This window comes from Perognathus longimembris, chromosome 7, assembly GCF_023159225.1.
Source record: "Perognathus longimembris pacificus isolate PPM17 chromosome 7, ASM2315922v1, whole genome shotgun sequence".
In the NCBI taxonomy this organism is placed as follows: domain Eukaryota; kingdom Metazoa; phylum Chordata; class Mammalia; order Rodentia; family Heteromyidae; genus Perognathus; species Perognathus longimembris.
The window spans coordinates 34,818,160-34,842,696 of record NC_063167.1 but is presented as its reverse complement, the minus strand read 5'-3'; the positions used below and the strand labels follow the sequence as shown (position 1 = coordinate 34,842,696).

Here is a 24,537-nt window from a genome sequence, read left to right as displayed (position 1 = left end):
CTGCCTCTATAGTATACATATATTCTAAATATATACATACATACATATATACGTATGCACGTATATATTTATGTGTATGTATGTATACACACATGCATGCACACATACATGCACTGAGGAAACCAAGAACATCAAGCCCCCAGGCAGCAATGCTCTGAGATTCGAGCTCAAGCCCCCTGCTTTGTGACAAATTCATGCCCACATATCCACACACACCAGTGACCCAGGCAGAAGTACACATGCATTCACAGGTAGCAAAGAGCCATAGATTAAGTTGGCAAAAGGTGGACCTGGTCATATCTCTTCTGTTATAGGCTAACGGGTTAAAATTTAAACAAAGGCAGAACATAGGAAAAAAACCTGGGATGTTCAAATTAGAGGTTGGATTGATGAAGAGTTAAAGATGGAGGGGAAGTTTTAGGAGAGCAGCCTTATTACTGATGTCTTTTATCAGGAACTAAGGTGGGAAGAGGGTTTGTGACTCTGGTGAAAAACTCAGAAGGAATGTGCAGCAGCATTATATCTGTATCCTGTGCTTTCCTCCAAGGTAGAGGGAAACCACAAACACCCACCCTCTAGTCCTTGAAGACCCTACTCCCCGATCTAAAAAGAATAACCCCACTCCCTAACACATACACAGGTCTAGCATAGGCCAAAATTAGGCCCATCACAGGAAGGCTCAGTAACTCTTTCTGGTGGAACCAAAGCCAGAGAAGCCCATCACAGCTGCCATCTCATCCTCCTCAATGTCAAATACTCCGCTCTCCTTTTCTTCACCTTCTTCTCTTTCTTGTATGCTTTAGCCTTTTCTTCTTCTCTGAGTTCCTTCATCCTTTTCTCAAAATCATCCTTCTGCTTCTCTTTTATCTTCTTATTGACCTCAAAGTGTTTCTTCACCTGATCCAGGGTAGAACGTTCCACATGTATAGACATGCCCAGGTTTTGATGATGTTTCTTTTCATTAACATGGTCTAGGAAGTTGAGGGAGTCTTTCACCACACAGTCACAAACATTTTAGTTATACTCTCAGATTATGGGGTTGTCTTGGTAATGATAATTGTCTTCCCAAGCTTGGATTCCAAGTCCATTTTGTAGTCCCTTTGTTGCAGAAGCTCCTGATTCAGTAGTTGCAATGGCTTTCCATCCTTCTTTTCTCTCCTTTGAATCTCTTCTCAGTGAGTTTTCTATTATTTATCTTTGTCCCACTTTCATTGAGAGTCCAAGTTTTTGGTCCCACTGCTGGATGCTACCTTCACACATGAGTCTAACCTTATATTTGTAACTTTTTTTTTTTTTTGGCCAGTCCTGGGTCTTGGACTCAGGGCCTGAGCACTGTCCCTGGCTTCTTTTTGCTCAAGGCTAGCACTCTGCCACTTGAGCCACAGCGCCACTTCTGGCCGTTTTTTTCTGTATATGTGGTGCTGGGGAATTGAACCCAGGGCCTCGTGTATACGAGGCAAGCACTCTTGCCACTAGGCCATATCCCCAGCCCCACTTTTTTTTTTTTTATCAGTTATAGGGCTTGAACTCTGGGGCTAGGGTGCTGTCCCTGAACTCTTCAACTCAAGGCTAGCACTCTACCACTTGATCCGCAGTGCCATGTCCAGTTTTCTGGTGGTTAATTGGAGATAAGAGTCTCATGGACTTTTCTGCCTGGGCTGGCTTTTTGAAACATAATCCTTAGATCTGAGCCTCCTGAGTCATTAGGATTATAAGAGTGAGCCATGGGTGCCAGCTTTTAATATTTTTTAAATTAGTGACTTTAGTGACTAATTTTTTGAGTGGGAATCAAAATAGCGTCTTGTCAAAATGACTTGAGAGATTCTATAATGTTAACTTTGTATAGCTTCAATTAAATTATATATGTATTGTAGAAAGAAAAAAACTGGCATTTGATCTTTTTTGGGGGCCGTGGTAAGGTCTTGAGGATTGAATTTGAACCCTATGGCGTTTTGCATGTTAGGCCAGCACTCTTACTGTTGACACATACTCTCAATTTCCCTTTGTGAATTTTGATACCATATTTTTTCTCTGTATTTTACATATGTACAACTACTTGTCCAGCCAATACAGATATCAGGAAATAATACTTTTTCTGTATGTGTATAAATTGAATGTTTTTCATTAGTTAAAAAAATTACAATTTCTCATAACTGTTCCTTTTCTAGGTAAAATGAAGAATGATGAATCTAATAAAGAAAATTCTTCAGAGATGGACTATTTAGAAAATGCTACTGTGATAGATGAATCTACGTTGACACCTGAGCAGAGGCTAGGCTTGAAACAAGCTGAAGAACGCCTAGAAAGAGATCATATCTTTCGACTTGAAAAAGTATGGTGTTATTTTAGTAGTTTGGTTGAAATGTGTGTTTCATACATTTACTTCTTCTTTTTTTTTTTTTGCCAGTCCTAGGACCTGAGCACTTCTTTTTGCTCAAGGCTAGCATTCTACCACTTGAAACACAGGGCTACTTCCAGCTTTTTTGGTTTATGTGGTACTGAGGAATTGAATCTGGGGCTTCACGAAGTCCTCTACTACTAAGCCACATTGCCAGCCCCTTTTATTTCTTAAGTACAAGCTCTTTCTACACATTTTTTTTTCAATGATAAGACAGAAGTAGTGTTCACTCTTTTTGATCTCCCTTTTTGCTTGTTCAGCAAATATTCATATTGAAGGGTCTAGTATACTATCTACCCACTTATTTCGTTTGTTTTTCAATGTGGTAAAATATACTTCACCTCCAATTTTTATAAACTTATTGAACATAGCCAAACTTATTTACATATTGTCTGTAGTTAAGTTCACCATCATGACAAAATGAAATGCCAGTGAGATTATATGGCCTACATCAAATAGTTAACTATTCTTCAAATGTTTACCAGAATACTACTTTGGCTTTTTACAACCTTAGCTTTCTGACCTATGATTATTCTCTCATTAAATACATACTAAGTGCTTATTATATGATAACCACAAAGTTAGACAATTGTGTCCTTTAGGTGAAAATGGCATTGTTTCTTTCCATCAAACCTTAAAAGTAAATTTTGTTTGGCAGAAGGAAATTAGCAAATAATTATTATACACTTTGCTAGACTTGGCTTTCTCCTTTTTTCTCTTTTGTTTTTCCTCCTAGATTTACTGAATTTCTGCTATGAATAAGTAACTAACTATTCTAGTCATTGGTATCTTGTTTCTGAGTTTCAGTTAATTTATTAAGCTAGAAATATACATTCCTAGCCTTGGCAATAACAAAACACTACTAGGTCTTATAGGAAAGAATGACAAACTATTGGCAGATATCTAAGGTATTTTGAGTATGTCTATAAGGAGAGAATATAGGACATTATTCTTAAATAAGAAACATGCTATAGTTGGGTATGGTTTATAAAAATTATTTGATATATTGCAAGATTATTCTTTATTTTTGTTTTTGCCAGTCTTGAGGCTTGAACTGAGAGTCTGGGTTCTGTCCTTGAGCCTCTCTCTGCTCAAGGCTAGTGACTCTACCACTTGAACCACAGTGCCACTGGCAGCCTTTTCTGTATATGTGGTACTGAGGAATTGAACCCAGCACTTCATGCATGCTAGGCTAGCACTCTACCACTAAGCTACATTCTCTGCCTTTGAAGGTTATTAATAGAGCTATGACAGAGTAGTTGTGACACAGGAAAAAGAATGTCAAGTAGTAGAATATAGAAGAGAATTTGGTTATACTATCTAGTCTCAATATTCTGGTTAGAAGAAACTTTTTTTCCCAACTTGCTACTTAGTTCTACCTTTACTTAGTCCTTTTACTTTCCCTCTCTTAAACTTGGAATTTATAGTTATTTCTGACTATGTCCATTGTCAAGCTAAATACCAGGTGTCTTTCCTGTAACTTGATGTGGTGATAAAAAATTGACTTTAGACAAGCTTTTGTTTAAAAAAAAATGCTACTTCTTTTCTAAGAGCTTACTAATTAGAGCTAAAGCATATAAGCAAACAATAATAAGATTAAAAATGGAATCACAGACAAAAATGTGATTAGCTTGACTTAAGGGTATGTCAATGAGGAATACTTATAGGGTTAGAGTACCTTTTTTCTGCCAAGGGTCATTAGGATGTTTGTAACATAATTACCAATACAGGCAGACAGCTAAGGGAACCAGTGAGAAGCATGTTTGTCCTGTCATGTATCAAATGATTTCTAAAAGCAAAAGCACAATTCTGAGAGCTTTATATGGCTCTCAGATTGGACATTTCTCACCCCAGTAAGGTGGTGACATTGCAGTTGAATCTCAAGGAAAATCAAGTGTGTAGGGGAAGAGTGGTTTAGGTAGAAATTTATGTGGCATGTATAAAGGGAATGTGAATGAATGTTTTTAAGGAAAACATTCAGGGAACTGAATAAAAGCACATAGAAGAGTGATGCAGGGAAGATTAGTTCTTGGGGAGATGAGATAAGTTTATGTGGAATGAGTATTTGATAGGAAAGAGTGACCTGGGATGGAAGAAATGGAAAATATTTGTTTTATTACCACATTTAGACTTTTATCAGTGGTGGTCTTCAGTCTATCTGTCTGTCTGTCTGTCTATTTATCTTTTTATTGTTATTTGAGTTTGAACTTAGGGCCTCATCCCTGCCATTTGAGTCATATTGACAACTCTGTTTTGCTTGAGTTATTACTAGGATAGGCTCTCTTCCATTTTTGCCTGGAGCTGGCCTTAGACCATAATCCTACCTCTCCTTTCCTCATAGGTAGGCCCATTGTGCCACCATGCCAATTTATTAGTTGAGAGGTCTCGCTAACTTTTTGTCCTGGCTGGTTTTTTTTTTTGTTTTTTTTTTTGGCCGTCCTGGGGCTTGCACTCAGGGCCTGAGCACTGTCCCTGGCTTCTTTTTGCACAGCGCCACTTCTGGCCGTTTTCTCTATATGTGGTGCTGGGGAATTGAACCCAGGGCCTCATGTATACGAGGCAAGCACTCTTGCGACTAGGCCATATCTCCAGCCCTGTCCTGGCTGGTCTTAAACCACGATCCTCCTGATCTCTGCCTGCCTAGTAATGGCTATTACAGGCATGTACTAGCACATTGGGCTTTATAATTCCTATCTTCCTAATACCTCCTTGTTTCTCATGCTCTCGGTATTTTGGGGGGCAGTATTGGGGATTAAACAAAGAGAAGTTGCTAAATAAGTACTCTACAGGTTGAGTTAGGCCTTGAGCCCTTTTTATTTTAAGATAGGGTTTTAATATCTTTGCCCGGGCTCACTTTGAACTTGAGATCCGCCTGTTTCCCATCTTCTCAATAGCTGTGATTACAGACATCTATTGCCATGCCAAGCTCCAAGTTTTCTTGTTTTGTTTTGTCATTGTACTTAGTATTTTCCTCAACAACTTCAGAAACTCATTAACAGTGTTAAATCATTAAGTTCTTTTTATTTCATCTAATTCTTCAGCTCACAGTTTACCCACAAATTAATTAAAGAGTAAAGCTATAAGATTTTCCCCTGTATAGAAGAAAATTCTATATTATTAGAAGGATAAATTTTTTATAGTTGAATGTTAAATATTGACTAGGAAGTACTTGGAATCTCTATGCTCAAAAATCTTTATTCTGGGCTGGGAATATGGCCTAGTGGCACGAGTGCTTACCTCACATACATGAAGCCCTGGGTTCGATTCCCCAGCACCACATATAGAGAAAACGGCCAGAAGTGGCGCTGTGGCTCAAGTGACAGAGTGCTAGCCTTGAGCAAAAAGAAGCCAGGGACAGTGCTCAGGCCCTGAGTCCAAGCCCCAGGACTGGCCAAAAAAAAACCACAAAAAACAAACGAACACTTTATTCTAGTTTAATCTATATAAAGTTTAAAGTTTAGTCCATTTGTTTAGTAATAATATAAAGTATAATGAATGGTTAAATAACGTAAGTGAAATTCTTGGCATAACACCTGATAAATAGTAAGCCCTAAGTAAAGTTTAACTATTTCTAGAATTGAATTATCTTACAAGATGGATAATATTTATTATTTTATAAATACAGAGGTAAAAACAGGCCCCAGAGGAAAAGATTTATCCAGTTTTTGTTTTGGTAAATGAATGTAGACATGCCCTTTTCTACTTGTCTAGATGAAAAAATTCATGACTTGATTTCACAACTTGCTTTTCAATGATCACAACTTTAGATATTCTGATTTTATTTTATTTTTATATTTTTGCTGGTATTGGGGTGAATTTAGGGTATCACACTTGTTAGGCAGGCACTCTACCACTTGGATCACATCCATCCATTCGTTCCTTTTGGCCTGACATATTTGTGATAGGGTCTTGAGTTTTTTTTGCCAGTGCTAGCCTGGCAAAATATCTGTATAGCTGGATGAGATGCTATTCTTGCTTTTATTGCCCAGTCTAGTCTTAAATGTCTTTCAAGATCCTCCTGATAATGAATTTTGGAATTACAGGCATGAGCCACTCCACTCTGCTAGGTATTGATTTTTTTTTTTTTGCCAGTCCTGGGCCTTGGACTCAGGGCCTGAGCACTGTCCCTGGCTTCTTTTTGCTCAAGGCTAACACTCTGCCACTTGAGTCACAGTGCCACTTCTGGCCATTTTCTGTATATGTGGTGCTGGGGAATCGAACCCAGGGCTTCAAGTATACGAGGCAAGTGCTCTTGCTACTAGGCCATATCCCCAGCCCATCCGCTAGGTTTTGAGCTACTGCCCTCTGCTAGGTATTACACACACACATGCTCACATGTGCATACACACACACTTTTTTTTTTTAACACTTAGTGTTTTGCACTCAACAGCATTTGAGTTCCTTCCTTCCTTCCTTCCTTCCTTCCTTCCTTCCTTTCTCTCTTATTCTTTCTTTCTAAACCATTTCCATCCTGTTTTCATTTCTTCTGGATTACTGTAATATATTGGTGACTGCCATCAATATTTCTTTTTTATTTTTTTCTCATGGTACTTCAGGGCTTCATGCTTGCTAATAAGCACTTCACTACTTGTGCTTTGTTTTCTCCCCCTCCTCCCAGTCTTTTTTTTAAGTTACTTGTTGCATAAGGCCTCAATATTTATGCTTGGGCTGGCTTGGACTAAGATAATTTTATTTACAATTCTTATATAGCTGGGATGACAAGTGTGTACCACTGCACTCAGCTTTTTTTTGTGTTGCAGTTGAGTCTCACTAACTTTTTCTTTGAGCTGACCACTGGGTAGTTCTTCTTGTTTGTTTGTTTTTGTTTTTTGGCCAGTCCTGGGCTTGGACTCAGGGCCTGAGCACTATCCCTGGCTTCTTTTTTCTCAAGGCTAGCACTCTGCCACTTGAGCCACAGCGCCACTTCTGGCCGTTTTCCATATATGTGGTGCTAGGGAATCGAACCCAGGGCTTCATGTATAAGAAGCAAGCACTCTTGCCACTAGGCCATATTCCCAGCCTGGGTAGTTCTGATCTCTGCCTCTGGAGTAACTAAGTTTACTAGTGTTAGCCACGAAGCCTAGCCTCCTGCTTCTATTCATAATGTAAAAGGAAAATGATCCTTAAAATATAGATTAGATCTGTAATTTTCTTTTTTTTTTTTTTTTTTTTTTTTTTTTTTTTTGGCCAGTCCTGGGCCTTGGACTCAGGGTCTGAGCACTGTCCCTGGCTTCTTCCCGCTCAAGGCTAGCACTCTGCCACTTGAGCCACAGCGCCCCTTCTGGCCGTTTTCTGTATATGTGGTGCTGGGGAATCGAACCTAGGACCTCGTGTATCCGAGGCAGGCACTCTTGCCACTAGGCTATATCCCCAGCCCCCTAGATCTGTAATTTTCTGTTTGGAAACTTTCCATGGCTTTCCCTCACATGTAGAATGAGAGTGAGAGTTCTCACTCAAGACTGATCTGGCTCCAATTACCTTTATGTGTGAGACGAGTTTCAACCCTTTGATAAGTTTCTGACAGAGCAACTTAAAGGGAGCAATTACTAGTTTTGGCTTACGTTTTCATAGGCTTTAGTGTGTCTTGGAGGAGGAGGGTGTAGTGGAGTAGAGAAGCTCACTACATCATGGTAGCCAGGAAGTAGAGGGAGAGAATACCTGTACTTCCTTCTCCTTTCTCTTTTATCCCATTCAGGCATTCAGTCTGTGCAAAAGTGCCTCTCATATTCAGGGTGGGTATTCCCCCTTTTAAGTAAAATCCTTTTTAGAAATGCCCTCACAAACACACTTAGAGGTGAAGTGCTTTATTAATCTAGGTGCTTTTCAGTCTTAAGAAGTTGACAGTTGGAAATAACCATCACAACTGCACTTCTTGTCAGCTTGACACCTAAACGTATCCTAAACCATAACATGTAGTTTTAAAAAATTCAGTGCCTTTTCTATTTTTATCTTGTTTTTGTTTATTTCAGTTCTGGTGATTGAACTCAGGGCCTTAAGCATGGTAGGCAAATGCTTACCACTCAGATACATCTCCTTTATTATACAATCTTAAGTGTATGGTGTTGGTTTCAGAGTCAGACATATATGAATTGAAATTCAACATCTTGCAGTACTGCTCTATAATTGTGAAAATTCCAACATCATGAGCTTTTGTTTTTATTCTTTTTTTTTTGCCAGTCCTGGGTCTTGGACTCAGGGCCTGAGCACTGCCCCTGGCTTCTTTTTGCTCAAGGCTAGAACTCTGCCACTTGAGCCACAGCGCCACTTCTGGCCGTTTTCTATATATGTGGTGCTGGGGAATCGAACCCAGGACTTCATGTATACAAGGCAAGCACTCTTGCCACTAGGCCATATTCCCAGCCCTTGTTTTTATTCTATAAAATCGGGCTGGGGATATAGCCTAGTGGCAAGAGTGCCTGCCTCGGATACACGAGGCCCTAGGTTCGATTCCCCAGCACCACATATAAAGAAAACGGCCAGAAGCGGCGCTGTGACTCAAGTGGCAGAGTGCTAGCCTTGAGCGGGAAGAAGCCAGGGACAGTGCTCAGGCCCTGAGTCCAAGGCCCAGGACTCGCCAAAAAAAAAAAAAAAAATGGAAATAATATTAGTTTAGTGGATTATTTGAGAAATTAAAATGACATCTTGCTTTTGAAATATTTAACATACATAGTGCCTGTCAAGTAGTGGACACTTGGTATTTAGTATAATTTTGAAAAGACACACACAAAAACACAAGTAAAGTACCTCTGTGAATCTTGTAACTGCTACTTTGTGCCATTTTTTTTTGAGTAGTTAAGAGGTTATCCATTTATGTACATTATATATATTGTAAATTACTGTAGTCTTTTTTTTTTTTTTTGCCTGTCCTGGGGCTTGAACTCAGGGCAGAGGTGCTGTGTCTGAGCCTATTTGTTTTCAAGGCTAGTACTCTACCACTTGAGCCATAGCATCACATCCTGTTTTTCTGAGTAATTTAGTGGAGATAAGAATCTCACAGGCTGGGGATATGGCCTAGTGGCAAGAGCGCTTGCCTCGTATACAAGAATCTCACAGACTTTGTGCCTGGGTTGACTTTGAACCGCAATCCTCAGATCTCGGCCTCCTGAGTAGCTAGGATTATAGGAGTGAGCCACTGGTGCCCTGCTAGAAAAAGACTTAAATAGTGTATTAAGACTACTTTCTTTGGTTGGGTTTTTTTTTTTTTTTAAACTGTATTTTTTTGTGTTTTCTTTTTTGGTACTGGGGATCGAACCCAGGACGTTGTACTTGCTAGGCAAGCGCTTTGCCACTGAGCTACATCCCAGCCCAAGACTACTTTCTTATCTTACTTTGGGTTCTGAAGATAATAATAGATGAATAGTAAACATTTATAATTGTGATATTGTTTGAAATTAATATATACTCTACTATTATGACTTTTGAAAAGGACAACTATCTCTTGAGTGTGTAAGTACTGATTGTTAATTTATTCTGAAGTGAATGCCTAGGAGTTGGAGGCTAGAGCAGAAGTGAGGCTAGGCTGGGCTTCACAGCGAGTTCTAGGCCAGCCTGATCTACATATTGAAACATATCTCAAGAAACAAAAACTGAAAAACGAAGCAGAAAAAGTAAAAATCCTACAAAACCAAATCAAAACAAAATAAAAACAAATTAAAAGTTCTCACAAAAACCTAATTCTCTCAGTACCTCTTTCTGTAATGTTTATATTCCCTTGTATAGTCAATAATGTTTTGTTTTCTGAAAAAAAAAAATGCATTTCTTAACTTGTCTTTTCAGCGATCACCAGAATATACCAATTGTCGTTATCTATGCAAACTTTGCTTAATTCACATTGAAAACATCCAGGGAGCACATAAACATATAAAGGAGAAACGACATAAGAAAAATATTTTGGTAAGTTACTATTTTAAAATATCTTTATTTTTTGACCCAGTCATGGTATTCAATATACAATATATAAAAAGTGAACTATGCAACTTGTGGGCAGTGTTGGGAAAGGGTATTGGGGGAAAGTGAAGGAAGGGGTAACATTGTCCAAAAAGAACTAACTGTACTCGTTACCTGACTTATGGAATGGGGCCTCCAAACACAAGACATTAATAATCACAAAATTATATTTTAAAATGTTTTTAGTGGGCTGGGGATATGGCCTAGTGGCAAGAGTGCTTGCCTCGTATACAAGAAGCCCTGGGTTCAATTCCCCAGCACCACATATATAGAAAATGGCCAGAGGTGGCGCTGTGGCTCAAGTGGCAGAGTGCTAACCTTGAGCAAAAAGAAGCCAGGGAAGGCCCTGATGAGTCCAAGCCCCAGGACTAGCCAAAAAAAAAAAATGTTTTTAGTGACTAAAACTAAATTATATATTCTACTTGTGAGCCTAAGAAATGAAGTATTTTTCTAGTCTAATATTAGTAACAGAAGAGTCTTGAAAGCTGTATTTGTATTTTGTTTTGAAGTAGGTGTTAATACCTGTCCCCAGCTAGATTCAAACTCTTGATCCTCTTGTTCCTACCTCCTGAATAGCTGGGATTACATGTATGTGCTACCACATATGACTGGAATTATTGAAAGATGCTAATCATTAGTGCCAAGAAGCTCAGAGAATTCAAACATTGTACTTAAAGACAAAGCTAACTTAAACACATATGGCGATATTTTAGGAAATATCAAAATAATTAGCCAACATAAAAGACTTAAAAGTATCCATTGAAGGACTTCTGCTTTTGATGAAGTTGGAATAATAGAGACTAGATTATTTACCTTCCCTTTAAAATAACCATAAATAAAGAAGATAAAAACATCCTAAGTAATGGTTTCAGAATGAAAATCAATGAAAAACAAGTGATGGGAGCCTCTGTGCCAATTTGAGATCAAGTTTCCGGGCTATACCTCAGGAAGGAAGAATCAGTGGATTCTCACAATTAAGAAGTGGGAGCTGAGAGTCCAGACAGTTGAAGCTGGTTGGAGTTTATAGGACAGAGTAACAAGGAAAGGCAAGATCTACAAAAAGAAATTCAGAGCCTGGGATCTCTGAATTTCATGTCGAATACTGATGGATACATGCTTGTGAGAAAGCTTCCTTGAAAGCTAGAGAAAGAATTGAGTGAAGTAATTTAAGAGAACATGCCTAGTGCTCATTCAGGGCTTCTTACTGTCTAGACTGGAAAACCTCATAGTTCACCTTATACTTAGAATGATATTGCACTAATGAGAATTAGCTTAAAACAAAATATGCCTTGGTCCCACCTAAAAAACAGCTTAAAAGCTGGGTGCCTGTGGCTCATGCCTATAATCCTAGCTATTCAGGAGGCTGAAAATTTTGAGGATTGCAGTTCAAAGCCAGCCTGGGCAGGAAAGTCTGTGAGACTCTTATCTTCAATAAACTACTTAGAAAAAGCTGGAGTGGCATTGTGGCTCAAGTGGTAGAGCACTAACTAGCCTTGAGAACTAAGAAGCTCAGGGACAGTGCCCAAGCCCTGAGTTCAAGCCCCAGGACTGGCAAAAAACAAAAACAAAACAAAACAAAACAACTTAAAGGCAAAACCCAACAAGATAGTTTCCAAGTATTTAATGTTACAGGATAAACCTGAAAAATAATTAAAGAAATACAAAAGAAACAAAACATCAACCCCTTTCCTTGCCCCCTCCCCTGTCCCTTTCCTCTTTTCCCTTCTTTCTCTTCCCCCTCCTCCTCTTCCTCCTTCTTGTCCTCTTTCTTCCTCTTTCTCTCTCACATCTCTCTGTCTCTGTCTCTTGCCCTTGGTTTCCTGCTATCCTATTCTCCTCACATTCTCTGTCTCTGTGTCTCTTGCCCTTGCCCTTGGTTTCCTGCTCTTCTAACATTCTCTGTCATTTTTAGCATTTTTTGTTTGTTTTTTCTTATTATTATAAAGGTGATAGATATACAAAAGGGTTACAGTTACATAAACCAGGTAATGAGTACTTTCCTTTTTTGACAGTGTCACTCCTTCCCTTTCTCTTAGTTTTTTCCCCTCCTATCCCACCCACAAATTGTTTAGTTCATTTTCAACTTAGCATCTAGTAGGTACCACTGCCTCTGTTTTGTTTTTAAGGCATGAGAAGTTTTTTTTTTTGTTGTTGTTGTTTTGCCAGTCGTGGCTATTGAAATCAAGGCCTGGACACTGTCCCTGAGCTTCTTTTTGCTCAAGGCTGGTACTCTTACCACTTGAGCCACATCACCACTTCTGGCTTTTTCTGTTTGATGTGGTGCTGAGAAACCGAACCCAGGGCTTCATACATGCTAGACATGTACTGTACCACCAAGCCACATTCCCAGCCTGTAGGTATGAGGTTTTTACAAGTAGCCCAGGTTAGTCTTGAACTTGAAATCATTTTGCCTCTGCCTCCAGAGTGAAGAGATTATAGATGCACTCCAATATACTTTAGGGTTTTGGTGTTTTGGTTTTTTTTTTTGCCAGTCCTGGGGCTTGAACTCAGGACCTGAGCTGCTTTTTGCTCAAGGCTAGCACTCTGTCACTTGAGCCACAGCTCCACTTCTGGCCATTTTCTATATATGTGGTGCTGAGGAATCGAACCCAGGGCTTCATGTATATGAGACAAGCACTCTTGCCACCAGGCCATATTCCCAGCCCCCCACATGCTTTTTATTACGTTGATGTAGCTTTTTAAATGTTCTCATCTGTTGGCTGTTTTTAACACAGAAGTTGTTGAAGTTCAAGATTCTTTTTCTTCATTGGTTAAGATAATCATGTGGATTTTTTCCTTTTGTTCTGTTAGTGTAGTATATTACTTTGGTCAGTTTTTGTATGTTGAAACATCCTGAAGTCCTGGAATAAATACCACTTACTTATTAGTGTATAATTCTTTTCATATATTGCTGAATTTGATTTGCAAGTATTTTGTTGAGGTATTGTTGAAGATTTCTGCTCCCTTCCCTGCGGTCCCCTCCTCTTCTTTCTCCTTTCTTCTCTTTCCTTTTTCCTTTTTTCTATTTCTTGTGCTGTTATTGGATCTTGAACTCAGGGCCTCTTGCTGTTCCTCACATTTTTTACTGGTGGCTTTTTCTTGAGCTACAGCTCTACTTCTGGCTTTTTGGTTAATTGGATAAGAGCCCTACCTGAGCTGGATTTATATTTTAGGTATGAGCTCTCAGCATCCAGCTATCCTAGAAATTTGAAACTTTCCTTCACGTTATTCAGGTCTCTGCTTAAGTGTTTGGAATCGCCTTTTTGGTTCATGCTTTACTAGGATAATGTTCCTTTCCTATCAGTCTGTAACCTTGTATCCTGTTTTATTTTTCTTCACATGGTTATGTGTTATACTTTTATTTGCTTATTTATTGAATTTATTATTTTCTTTTTCCTTGGGCAAGAATTTCATTAATAATTATAGTAATATATGAGGATATCAAGAGAATAGTGAGGGCTGGGGATATGGCCTAGTGGCAAGAGTGCCTGCCTCTTATACACGAGGCCCTAGGTTCGATTCCCCAGCACCACATATACAGAAAATGGCCAGAAGTGGCGCTGTGGCTCAAGTGGCAGAGTGCTAGCCTTGAGCAAAAAGAAGCCAGGGACAGTGCTCAGGCCCTGAGTCCAAGCCCCAGGACTGGCAAAAAAACAAAACAAACAAACAAACAAAAAAGAGAATAGTGAATTTTTATTAAGATTTTATTAAAGTGAATTGATTAAGATGATAAACTAATAGAACTAGCACAAGTTCATTAATAGTATAGGTAGAGGAGTTATGTTTATTGTCTTTTGTGTTGTGTTCATGAAAACCTAGCAGTATAATCAGAACATTTATTGGTACCTTAAATATAAAGTTAATTTTATAGGATGTTAGTTTTAATGTCCCTTTTTTTCATTAAGTATGTTGGTATTCTTTAGACAAATTCTAAAACAATTGTCTTCAAAACTTAGGTGGTCATCTAAGACTTAGATTATAATTAAGAATTGCAGAGGGAGAAATTAAGAAAGAGAAGGAAGGGGTGCATTGAATAAAAAGAAATGTACTCATTACCTGACTTATTAAATGGTAACTCCTCTATATATCACCTTAATACTTTCAAAAAAAGAATTGCAGATTGAAGAGATGTACAAGACTGATTAATCTATGATTTTTGTATTCCTAGGAAACCTTACACATATTAAGATTGAATATGATAGCAAAGAGTGAAATTATAAATGTACAGAAGTCTTTATTTAGCTACATTTGGATTATGGGAGAGGCAACTAGTTTTGGTTATATTTGATTGAAGTTTGTCTCAAAAGTTGAGATTAGCAGCTAGATGTATAGTTTGATTGTAGAAGGCTTGCCTAGCATGCACAAGACCTTGAGTTCAGTCCCCAGCACTGCGGAAGCAAATAAGAGATATTTCTTGACTGAAAATTATTAATAGAAAATTATATTATAACCTGGGTGTGATGGTACATGCGTGTAATCTCAGCTGTTCTAGAGGATTTCAAATTCACTGCCTACATTCTCCCACTTCCTCATCTCAACAAAGTTAGTGTCTTTAAAGTTGTCTCTAAAACAAAAATACAAAGCAAAATATTGGTGGCTTGGCTGAAGAGTCCTTGCCAAGTATCACACAGATAAAGAAAATCATGTTATAATACTGAGTAAAAGAAATGAAAGCCGGGTGTAATCCAAAAAGGTTAGTAGGCTGAGGCACAAGGTGAGTTCAAGGCCACTTTAGGCTTATGTGGTAAGACACTGCCTCCATCCCCATTCCCCACTAAAAGAAGGAGGTAGTCCAGGTGCTGGTGGCTCATGTCTGTAGTCCTAGCTACTCAGGAGGTTGAGATCTGAGGATTGTGGTTCAATGGTAGCCAGGGCAGTAAAGTCCATGAGATTTTTATCTCCAACAAACTACTCAAAAAGCTGGAAGTGGCACTGTGGCTCAAGTGGTAGAGCACTGGTTTTGACTCCGCAAAAGAAGATCAGGGACAGCATCCAGGCCCTGAGTTGAAGCTGCAGAACTGGCACAAAAACAAACAAACAAAAGACAGTAGATTTGATACTGCAGGTGATTTTCATTTTTGTATTTTCCTATGTTTTATGAGATTTTACCATCAACCTTTTTTTTTTTTTTTTTTTTTGGCCAGTCCTGGGGCTTGAACTCAGGGCCTGGGCACTGTCCTTGAACCTACCACTTGAGCCACAGCGCCACTTGCAGCTTTTCCTGTTTATGTGGTACTGAGGAATCGAACCCAGGGCTTCATGTACGCTAGGTGAGCACTGTACCACTAAGCCACATTCCCAGCCCTATCAATTTTTTAAATAAAAAATAATTTATGAAAGTTATGGTTCATATGTATTGTAACTCCTTTATTTCCTTGCTTTACAGAATTCACCAGAATAGAGGTTTTCTGTTTGTTTTTTTAGTTAATTGGCTTACTGTTGGATAAAATTACAGAAAAATGAATTGCAAATAATAGTAGGGAGTATAACATGTAATAATAAGGTCTGGAAGTTTTTCTGTGGCTATTTAACTTGATACCACATAGTCACTTTACACCTAAGATCGTTTGCTTTTGCTGCAACAAAATGATCAACCACTTGTTAAATATATGTATTTTGGCTTAGTGCAGAATTTCTAGATTTATTAAGATAAAATAGAACAAATATTAAAAAATTAACAGTAATTTCTCATGCATCACCTTTAATTTCTTGAATCCTGCTTCAATAAAGCAAGTCTCTTGTCTTTTGTTCACTTCTGTACCTTTGTTGCTTTATTGAATTGTCTTTTCTGATGTATGAAAAGTGAGTATTTGCTGAAGTTTTTATGTCTGTCCTGCTGTCCTAAATATAAAGTCATTAAATAGAAACTTGTTATTGTAAAATATTACACTAATAGGAAAAACAAGAAGAAAGTGAACTTCGTTCTCTTCCACCTCCTTCCCCTGCTCACTTGGCTGCTCTAAGTATTGCCGTTGTTGAATTAGCAAAAGAACAAGGAATAACAGATGATGACCTCAGAGTCCGTCAGGAAATTGTGGAGGAAATGTCAAAGGTTATAACAACATGTTTGCCAGGTACAGATTCATTTTTAATTTTAAATATTGCAAGACTTTTTGCTTTTCTTGATCTTGGGAAATTTTATTTTTTAAAAAAATTGCAGGGGCTGGGAATATGGCCTAGTGGCAAGAGTGCTTGCCTCATATACATGAAGCCCTGGGTTCGATTCCTCAGCACCACATATATAGAAAAGGCCAGAAGTGGCGCTGTGGCTCAAGTGGTAGAGTGCTAGCCTTGAGCAGAAAGAAGCCAAGGACAGTGCTCAGGCCCTGAGTCCAAGCTCCAAGGCTGGCAAAAACAAAAGAAAACAAAAATTGTGAATATCGTTCTTAAATGTTTTACTTTTTCTCTTTTTAAAAAGTAAATGAATTTAGTTGTTTCATGAACATAAAATACTTGAATAGAGGAAAAACTCAGACTTTTGTAATAAGAAAACAAGAGACTTAAAAAATACTACATATTCAAAATTTCTTAGTGGTCTAATGTTTTTCTATCATAGATTTCTGAATGGGCTTTAAAAGGTTGATTAAGAATAAACATAAGTAGTCACTGGATAAAATTACTATTGCCTAATGGTAGGGAAAAATAAAGAATCTCGGAGAAAGAATCTTTTGGTTCAAGAGGTCAGGTTTATTTTAGATATTTATGTATAAAGTACTGTGTTTAAAAACTTTCATCAATGTTGGATTTAAGTGAATGTATCTTAAGTAAGACTTTATCATCAAAGGGATTTTGGAGAAATTGTAAATTAGCTTCATGTAGATCTATTATAAAATTCTGGAGAAATAATACAAGTGCTTGCTTCAGCATATATACTTAAAATTAGAACAACACAAAATTAGCATGGCCCTTCTGCAAAGATTACGTGCAGATTTTGTCTATTTTTAGGCATAGGTACTAGTGAGAACAGAAGAAAGGTTGTTAGTATGGTTAAAATTTTCATGCTCATGTATAAAAAGAATGAAGGTGTTGAAACTACTTGGAGAAGGGAGAAAAGGGGATGATGGAGAATGACAAAAGGTGATTCTGATCAAGACATACTGTACACACACACACACACACGTTAAAATGAACCCCTGGTACAATTGATATTCATAACAGATTAATTTATTATTTTTATTATAATACAGTTTCTTCTCTAAATAATCCATTGAATCCTAGCTTTTATAAAACAATTCAATACTAGTCTTAGGTTAGATGTGCAATTTTTATGATTTTAATTAATTTTAGGCATTTTGTAAGTGAAAGAAGACTTTATACATGTCAAGTCTACATTTTAAATTTTCTGAGAAAATAAACCTACCATCAATAGTAGTCGTGAATTTTTTTTTTTAACTTGCCCTCTGGTAAGATTGTTTAAATATATTACCTTATTTTTTTCAAAATAACATATCTGATAGTTTGAGAAAGGCATAGATGATATTCTTATTTTGCTATATGAGTTCTACTGTAGAGTTTTTGTGTTTTAGGTTTGGGTCATCAGTTGATTTGGCATCTCTTTGTCCTTTTAAGAGTGTTTATAGGGTTGGGAATATGGCCTAGTGGTAAAGTGCTCGCCTTGTATACATGAAGCCCTGGGTTCAATTCCTCAGTACCACATACATAGAAAAGGCCATGAAAGGACAATGTGGCTCAAGTGGTAGAGTGCTAGCCTTGAGCATAAAGAAGCCACAGGGACAGTGCTCAGGCCCTGAGTTCAAGCCCCAGGACTGGCAAAAACAAAAACAAACAAACAAAAAAAACCAAAACACCCCGAAACCCCAAAAAACCAAAGAGTGTTTATAGAGGCTGGGAATGTGCCTTAGTGGTAGAGTGATTGCCTATCATTCATGAAGCTCTGGGTTTGATTCCTCACTACCACATAAACAGAAAAAGCCAGAAGTGGCACTGTGGCTTAAGTGGTAGAGTGCTAGCCTTGTGCAAAAGAAGCTCAGGGAGAGTGTCCAGGTCCTGGGTTCAAGTCCAAGGTCTAGTGTTTACATTGTCTTTCTCATTCAATGCTCTATCTCATAAAAATATCTTAAAAATAAATACAGGTTGTGACAAAAGCTGTAGCTAGGGTAGTACCTTTGTTACTGGTATAAATTGAATGTTAAATATGTTCTCAGTCATACCTAAATGAATGATTACTAAAAATTCACTTTAACACTTTTTTTTCTCTTTGCTCTGATCCTGTACCCCATAATTGGGAAATGTTTTATTATTTTATGTAACAGAAAGGATGTCATTGTTCTGTAAATCAGTGTGTTAGAAATAAAATAAATACATAAAAATATATGAAGTTTTCCTCATCCTATATTTTAAAGCACATATATTGGCACAGTTTCATGCTTTGTGTATTTTTCCTTTGTTTCAGAATGTTCCCTTAGGTTGTATGGCTCTTCTCTGACTAAGTTTGCTTTGAAAAGTAGTGATGTTAATATAGATATAAAATTTCCTTCTAAGGTGAGTAACTAGGAATGAACTTCCCTCTGTGCTTCTTATTTAGTACTTAATTTTAATAGGTAGTCTTTTTTAAGAGAAAGGGGTAACATAATATAAAAAACTGTCTACAGTATTAATAACATGACTTAAGAATGCTTTTGGCAATTTCATGTCTAGGGTGGAAAAAATAGGGGTTTTGGGGAAAAAGAGCAGAAAAGGAAGATAGTAAAAGGATAAAGTGCTTATATTTGAACACGTTGAGTGGTTCTTATTTCTGGTGAGCAGTATACAAAGTGGAAGAGTTTTGAAACAAGACAGGCTGAAATCTAGGCTGCAAAGAACAAGATACTTGACCTTCTTGAGCCTCAGTTGTATCATTTTCATGTTAAATGAAGTCTCACACACACACAGGATAGATCTATATAGTGTCTGGTAATGAATACTTTAGTAAGTAGGAGCTATACAATTAGCAACAGTATTAGTAATGCTTGGCACTGCTATCATTACTTATTTATTGACATATCATATTTAAAATAAATCACTCAATTTTATGTTTAAATTAAAAAATATGTTCAAGTATGATTGATTTGGGTACAAATTTGATGTTTTTACTTCACTACTGATGTATGATTGTTAAATGTGTGTGTATATGTATGCTAGTACAGGGGCGTGAAGTCTAGGCTTCATACTCTTGCTTGGCTTTTTGCTTGCCCATGGCTGGTACTCTACCACTTGAGCATTGCCTCCCTCCACCTCTAGCCTTTTGCTGATTAATTGAAAATAAGAATTAGTTCTCAGACTTGTTTGTCTTGGTTCATTCCAAAGCTGCATCCTCAGATCTCAACCTTGTGAGTAGATAGAAATTATAGGAATGAGCTGCTGGCATGGGAATATTGAATACTTTTAAATACATAGTAGTTTAAATAGTACTGAAGTATACTCTAAAGGTTCTTATCTCAACAACTTTTTTTGTGTGTGTGCTAGTAACCGGGCTTGAACTCAAGGCCTGGGTGCTGTACATAGCTTTTTTTTTACTCAAGGCTGGTGTTCTGCTACTTGAACTACAGCTCCACTTCTGGCTTTTTGCTAGTTAATTGGAGATAAGAATCTCACAGACTTTTCTCCTTAAACTGCCTTCAAACCATGATCCTTGGATCTCAGCTTCTTGAATAGCTAGGATTACAGATGTGAGCAACCAACACCTGACTCCAACAACTTCTTTTTAATAATTATTTAGTAAGCAAGCATGTTTCTTTTTACATTTATCTCACTATGAAATTTTTAGAATCTTTGTCACTATAAGAACACACTAATTTCAGGAGTGTTTCTGGGACAATTGTGATATATTTAATTTTTCATGATTAAGATTTGTTGACATAAAAGCGAGTACTGTTATGATTTTATAATTTTTAAATATAGTGTGATTTTATTTAACTTTTATTTAATGAGATTGAATACTCTTAAATGATCTATTACTTGTACTTAGAAATTAGTATATTAATTTAAGCTTAAACTTTTTAGATGAATCATCCAGACCTTCTGATACAAGTGCTTGGAATTTTGAAAAAAAGTGGTGAGTTTCTTCCTTCCTTCCTTTTTTTTTTTTTTTTTTTAAATATTTGTCTTTTTAAAAGCACATGTACTCGGGCTGGGGATATGGCCTAGTGGCAAGAGAGCTTGCCTCATATACATGAGGCCCTGGGTTCGATTCCCCAGCACCACATATACAGAAAATGGCCAGAAGTGGCGCTGTGGCTCAAGTGGTAGAGTGCTAGCCTTGAGCAAAAGGAAGCCAAGGACAGTGCTCAGGCCCTGAGTCCAAGGCCCAGGACTGGCCAAAAAAAAGCACATGTACTAGTATGTCTAACCAAATTAAACTTAAAACTGCTAGAATGAGTCATTGCTAATTACATAGGGACAGATATGTGTATGTTCATTATATTTACCAGGTTTATCAAAAATATAATGTACCCATTGGTTAGATAAAAACTACCATAATTAATTTAAAAATTGTCAGATTTTAAAAGGCTACTGTACTTCAAAACTAAAAGGTATTAGCTTTGAATATGTATCTCCTTTTATCTTCAGTTTAGCTTCCCACAATTTTGCTTTCTATATTCATTTAACCTATAATCAACCACAATCTAAAATTACTAAATAAAACACAAAAATAATTCACAAGTTTTAGATTATGTCATTCTGCATACCTACTTGCCTATTAGTTAGTCTTGGTTGTCAGATTATTAGTCACCTGTAGCAGTAACATGCACAAAGAAAGACTATACATAAGAGAGACTATATTTACATAACTTTTATTGTTATAATTCTATTTTACTACAGCCATTATTGTTAATCTCTTGCTGGGCCCAATATATAAATTAAATTTTATCAAGGATGTATATGAATAGGAAAAAACCAGAGTATTTATAAGGGTTGTTAGTATCTGTGGTTTCAAATGGCCACTGTAGATCTTGAATATACCGTGCAGATAAGAAAATACTATGGTGTTGTAGGCATTTCATGTGCAAAAGAATACAAGAAAACATAGAGTCATTAAGAGGTCATTGATGAAGGAAATCTAGGGAGAGATGTGGAATAAAAGTGCATTTGTTGAACAAGTTTTTAGTTTCCTCTTAAGACAGTTATATTAACCTAACTTAATCATTTATATTGCATTAGCTGAATCATACCTAGTAGAGTAGATTTTTCTATGTGCCTTGCCTGGATTGCATTTCTAAACAGGACATTCATATAGGTAAAAATACTTAAAACAACTGATGTTTCAAACTAAGCCCTGATCGTATATTATAAATTGGTAGTTTCTTGATTTTTTTTTTTTTTTTTTGCCAGTCCTGGGGTGTGGAGTCAGGGCCTGAGCACTGTCCCTGGCTTCTTTTTGCTCAAGACTAGTACTCTACCACTTGAGCCATAGCACCACTTGTGGCTTGTTGTATATGTGAGGTGCTGAGGAATCAAACCCTGGACTTCATGCAAGGCAAGCACTCTACCACTAGGCCATATTCCTAACCCCAGTTTGTTGATTTTTATTTCTTTCCAATTCTGCTTACCTCTATCTCTACTTCTATCCCTCTCCCCTCCTCTTTTTAGAACCCAAGGCCTCATGCATACTAGACAAGCAAGTACTCTACCACTGAACAACAAACTCAGCCTTGCTTTTCTTGTTACAAAGTCAGTATTTGAGAGCTCAGAATCAGTATCCAGACTTTCCAGTCTCAGACTTTAATTTTACCACTTACTGGTGGCATGTTCCACAAGTTCTTTCAATGTTCTCATCTGTAAAATTGTAATAATAGGGTTGTTTTTTGGTAATACTAGAGTTTGAATGTAAGGCCTTGTGCTTGCTAGGCAGGAGCTGTGCCACTTGAATCGTACCTTTATTTTTCCTTTTATTTTTTAATTTTTGTGTGTGTGTGTGCGCGTGTGCCTATAGTGGGGCTTAAACCCAGGTGGGGCTGGGAATATGGCCTAGTGGCAAGAGTGCGTGCCTTGTGTACATGAAGCCCTGGGTTCGATTCCCCAGCACCACATATATAGAAAATGGCCAGAAGTGGCACTGTGGCTCAAGTGGTACAGTACTAGCATTGAGCAAAAAGAAGCCAGGGACAGTGCTCAGACCCTGAGTCCAAGGCCCAGGACTGGCAAAAACAAAACAAACCAAAAACACCAAGCCAAAAAAAACAAACCAAAAAACAACTCAAGAAACAAAAACAAAAACCAAACAACCCAGGGCCTGACCTATTTTCTTTAGCTTTTTCACTCAAGGCTAGTGCTCTACCATTTGAATAGCCCTATTTCTGGCTTTTTGGTGATACATTGTAGATAAGAGTTACAGACTGCCTGGGCTGGTTTTGAGCTGTAATCCTCAGATCTCAGCCTCCTGAGTAGCTAGAATTACAGTCATGAGCCACCAGTGCCTAGTCTGTGGTACAGTTTTTTTTTTTATTATTCTAAGTTTCATTCCAGGTACTTTACCTGGCAAAAACATTTCCAGTTTGGTTAGAAAGATAGTGTATTTTTAAGGTTTTAATTTTTCATTGATCCTAAAGTCCTTTTGCTTTTTTCCTATCATACCTATTAACTATTATTTCTTCCTGTTGTCCATTATCCTGGGAAATGAGTTTGTAAGGGATGAGTTTGATATAGTTTATGCTGCAAAGTTATTTTAGTGTAGTTTTCTTCATTAATATTTCTAACTACAGAAAAGCTTAAATGTTTTATGGATAAGAGGTAGATACAGCTTTTTCTTCTTTAAATTTTGTAGGTGTCAGTGTATCATACATTTTTCCACCAAAATACATTAGTGGGTCATCTTAAATCACACAGGTCTATAAAACTTAAAATTATACCCTTCTTTATATCCTCATTGCTCCTCTAGAGATCTTCTGCAAGATCTATACTTGTATTCCAGGCCCCCCATTGAGCCCTTTGTGTCTTCTTCATTGACATAGCCACAATGAATATTAAATTTCAGACATAGGTTTCCAGCATGTTTTATTTTTAAATTGTCAATTAATTATTGGGTTGAACTCTGGGCCTGGGTGCTGTCCCTGAGCTCTTTTGCTCAAGGCTAGCATTCTACCACTTGAGTCACAACGCCACTTCTGGTTTTCTGGTGGTTAATGAAGGTAAGAGTCTCATGAACTTTGTTGCTCGACTGGCTTTGATCCTTAGAGCTCAGCCTCCTGAGTATCTAGGATTATAGGCATGAGCCACCTGTACTCTGCTTCCAGCATTTCTTTAAAAAAAAAAAAGTTAATCATTCTTGTTAACAAGTACTTTGATTCAAATGAAATAATGTTAGTCCTTCTAAAAGACTAACTTTTAAATGTGCTTCACTTAGGTATTTCTTTGGCATCTGTATTAGGCAGACTTTTCATTAATTAACAGGATATTGGGCTCTCAGAATTAGCATCTGAAAGCATTAAACTGCAAACATGATAGGTTTGTGGTTCTTAAGGAAATAATCCTCAGAAGTAAGTGGTAACCTCTTTTTGCTATTTATTTATATTTATTTATTTTTGCCAGTCCTGGGCCTTGGACTCAGGGGCTTGAGTGCCATCCCTGGCTTCTTTTTGCTCAAGGCTAGCACTCGGCCACTTGTGCCACAGTGCCACTTCTGGCCGTTTTCTATATATGTGGTGCAGAGGAATCAACCCCAGGTTTTCATGTATATGAGGCAAGCACTCTTGCCACTAGGCCATATCCCCAGCCCCCCCCCTTTTTTTTTTTTTTTGCTATTTTAATATGAAGTATTAACAACTATATACTTACTTGGAAATATTCAAACTTCCAGGGATGTTAATTAAATGTTGTTAAGATGATTGTAATTTTCATACAGTATTTGGAAATGTACCTGTGGTTTGTGATACACAACAAATGACACTAAGAGAGGTAAAGAGGTAAGATACTCTGTTGGGTTGATGCTCATGAGAAGAGTGAATTATCCCACAGAACTAATGAGAGTGATTTTTAGAAGGAAACAATTGCTTAATGTTTAACTATTGAATAAATTCTTTAGTGATGTTGACATTAGCTAACTTTTCTTTCTCTTCAGTATTATATATAGATGTGGAATCTGACTTTCATGCTAAAGTTCCTGTTGTGGTATGCAAGGATCGGAAAAGGTTTGTAACAGTGAAAATACTTATTAAAAACAAAAACAAATCCAAAGAACCAAACTTGAAGTGAAC

The 24,537-nt window shown here is 37.4% G+C and overlaps 1 protein-coding gene and 1 pseudogene across 7 annotated transcripts in view; one reads left to right on the top strand and one right to left on the bottom strand.

Annotated features, from left to right (window-relative positions):
- The window catches only part of Tut4 (terminal uridylyl transferase 4), a 95,739-nt gene that overhangs the window by 13,622 nt on the left and 57,580 nt on the right, over positions 1-24,537 (top strand). For all 7 annotated transcript variants that reach the window (XM_048351314.1, XM_048351313.1, XM_048351316.1 and 4 more), the window contains exons 3-8: positions 2,169-2,332; positions 10,175-10,291; positions 16,242-16,419; positions 18,759-18,847; positions 20,348-20,399; positions 24,402-24,471. In XM_048351314.1, coding sequence (XP_048207271.1) covers positions 2,169-2,332; positions 10,175-10,291; positions 16,242-16,419; positions 18,759-18,847; positions 20,348-20,399; positions 24,402-24,471 — 670 coding nt within the window. The remainder of the gene's footprint in view (positions 1-2,168; positions 2,333-10,174; positions 10,292-16,241; positions 16,420-18,758; positions 18,848-20,347; positions 20,400-24,401; positions 24,472-24,537) is intronic.
- LOC125354404 lies at positions 343-2,151 on the bottom strand (annotated as a pseudogene).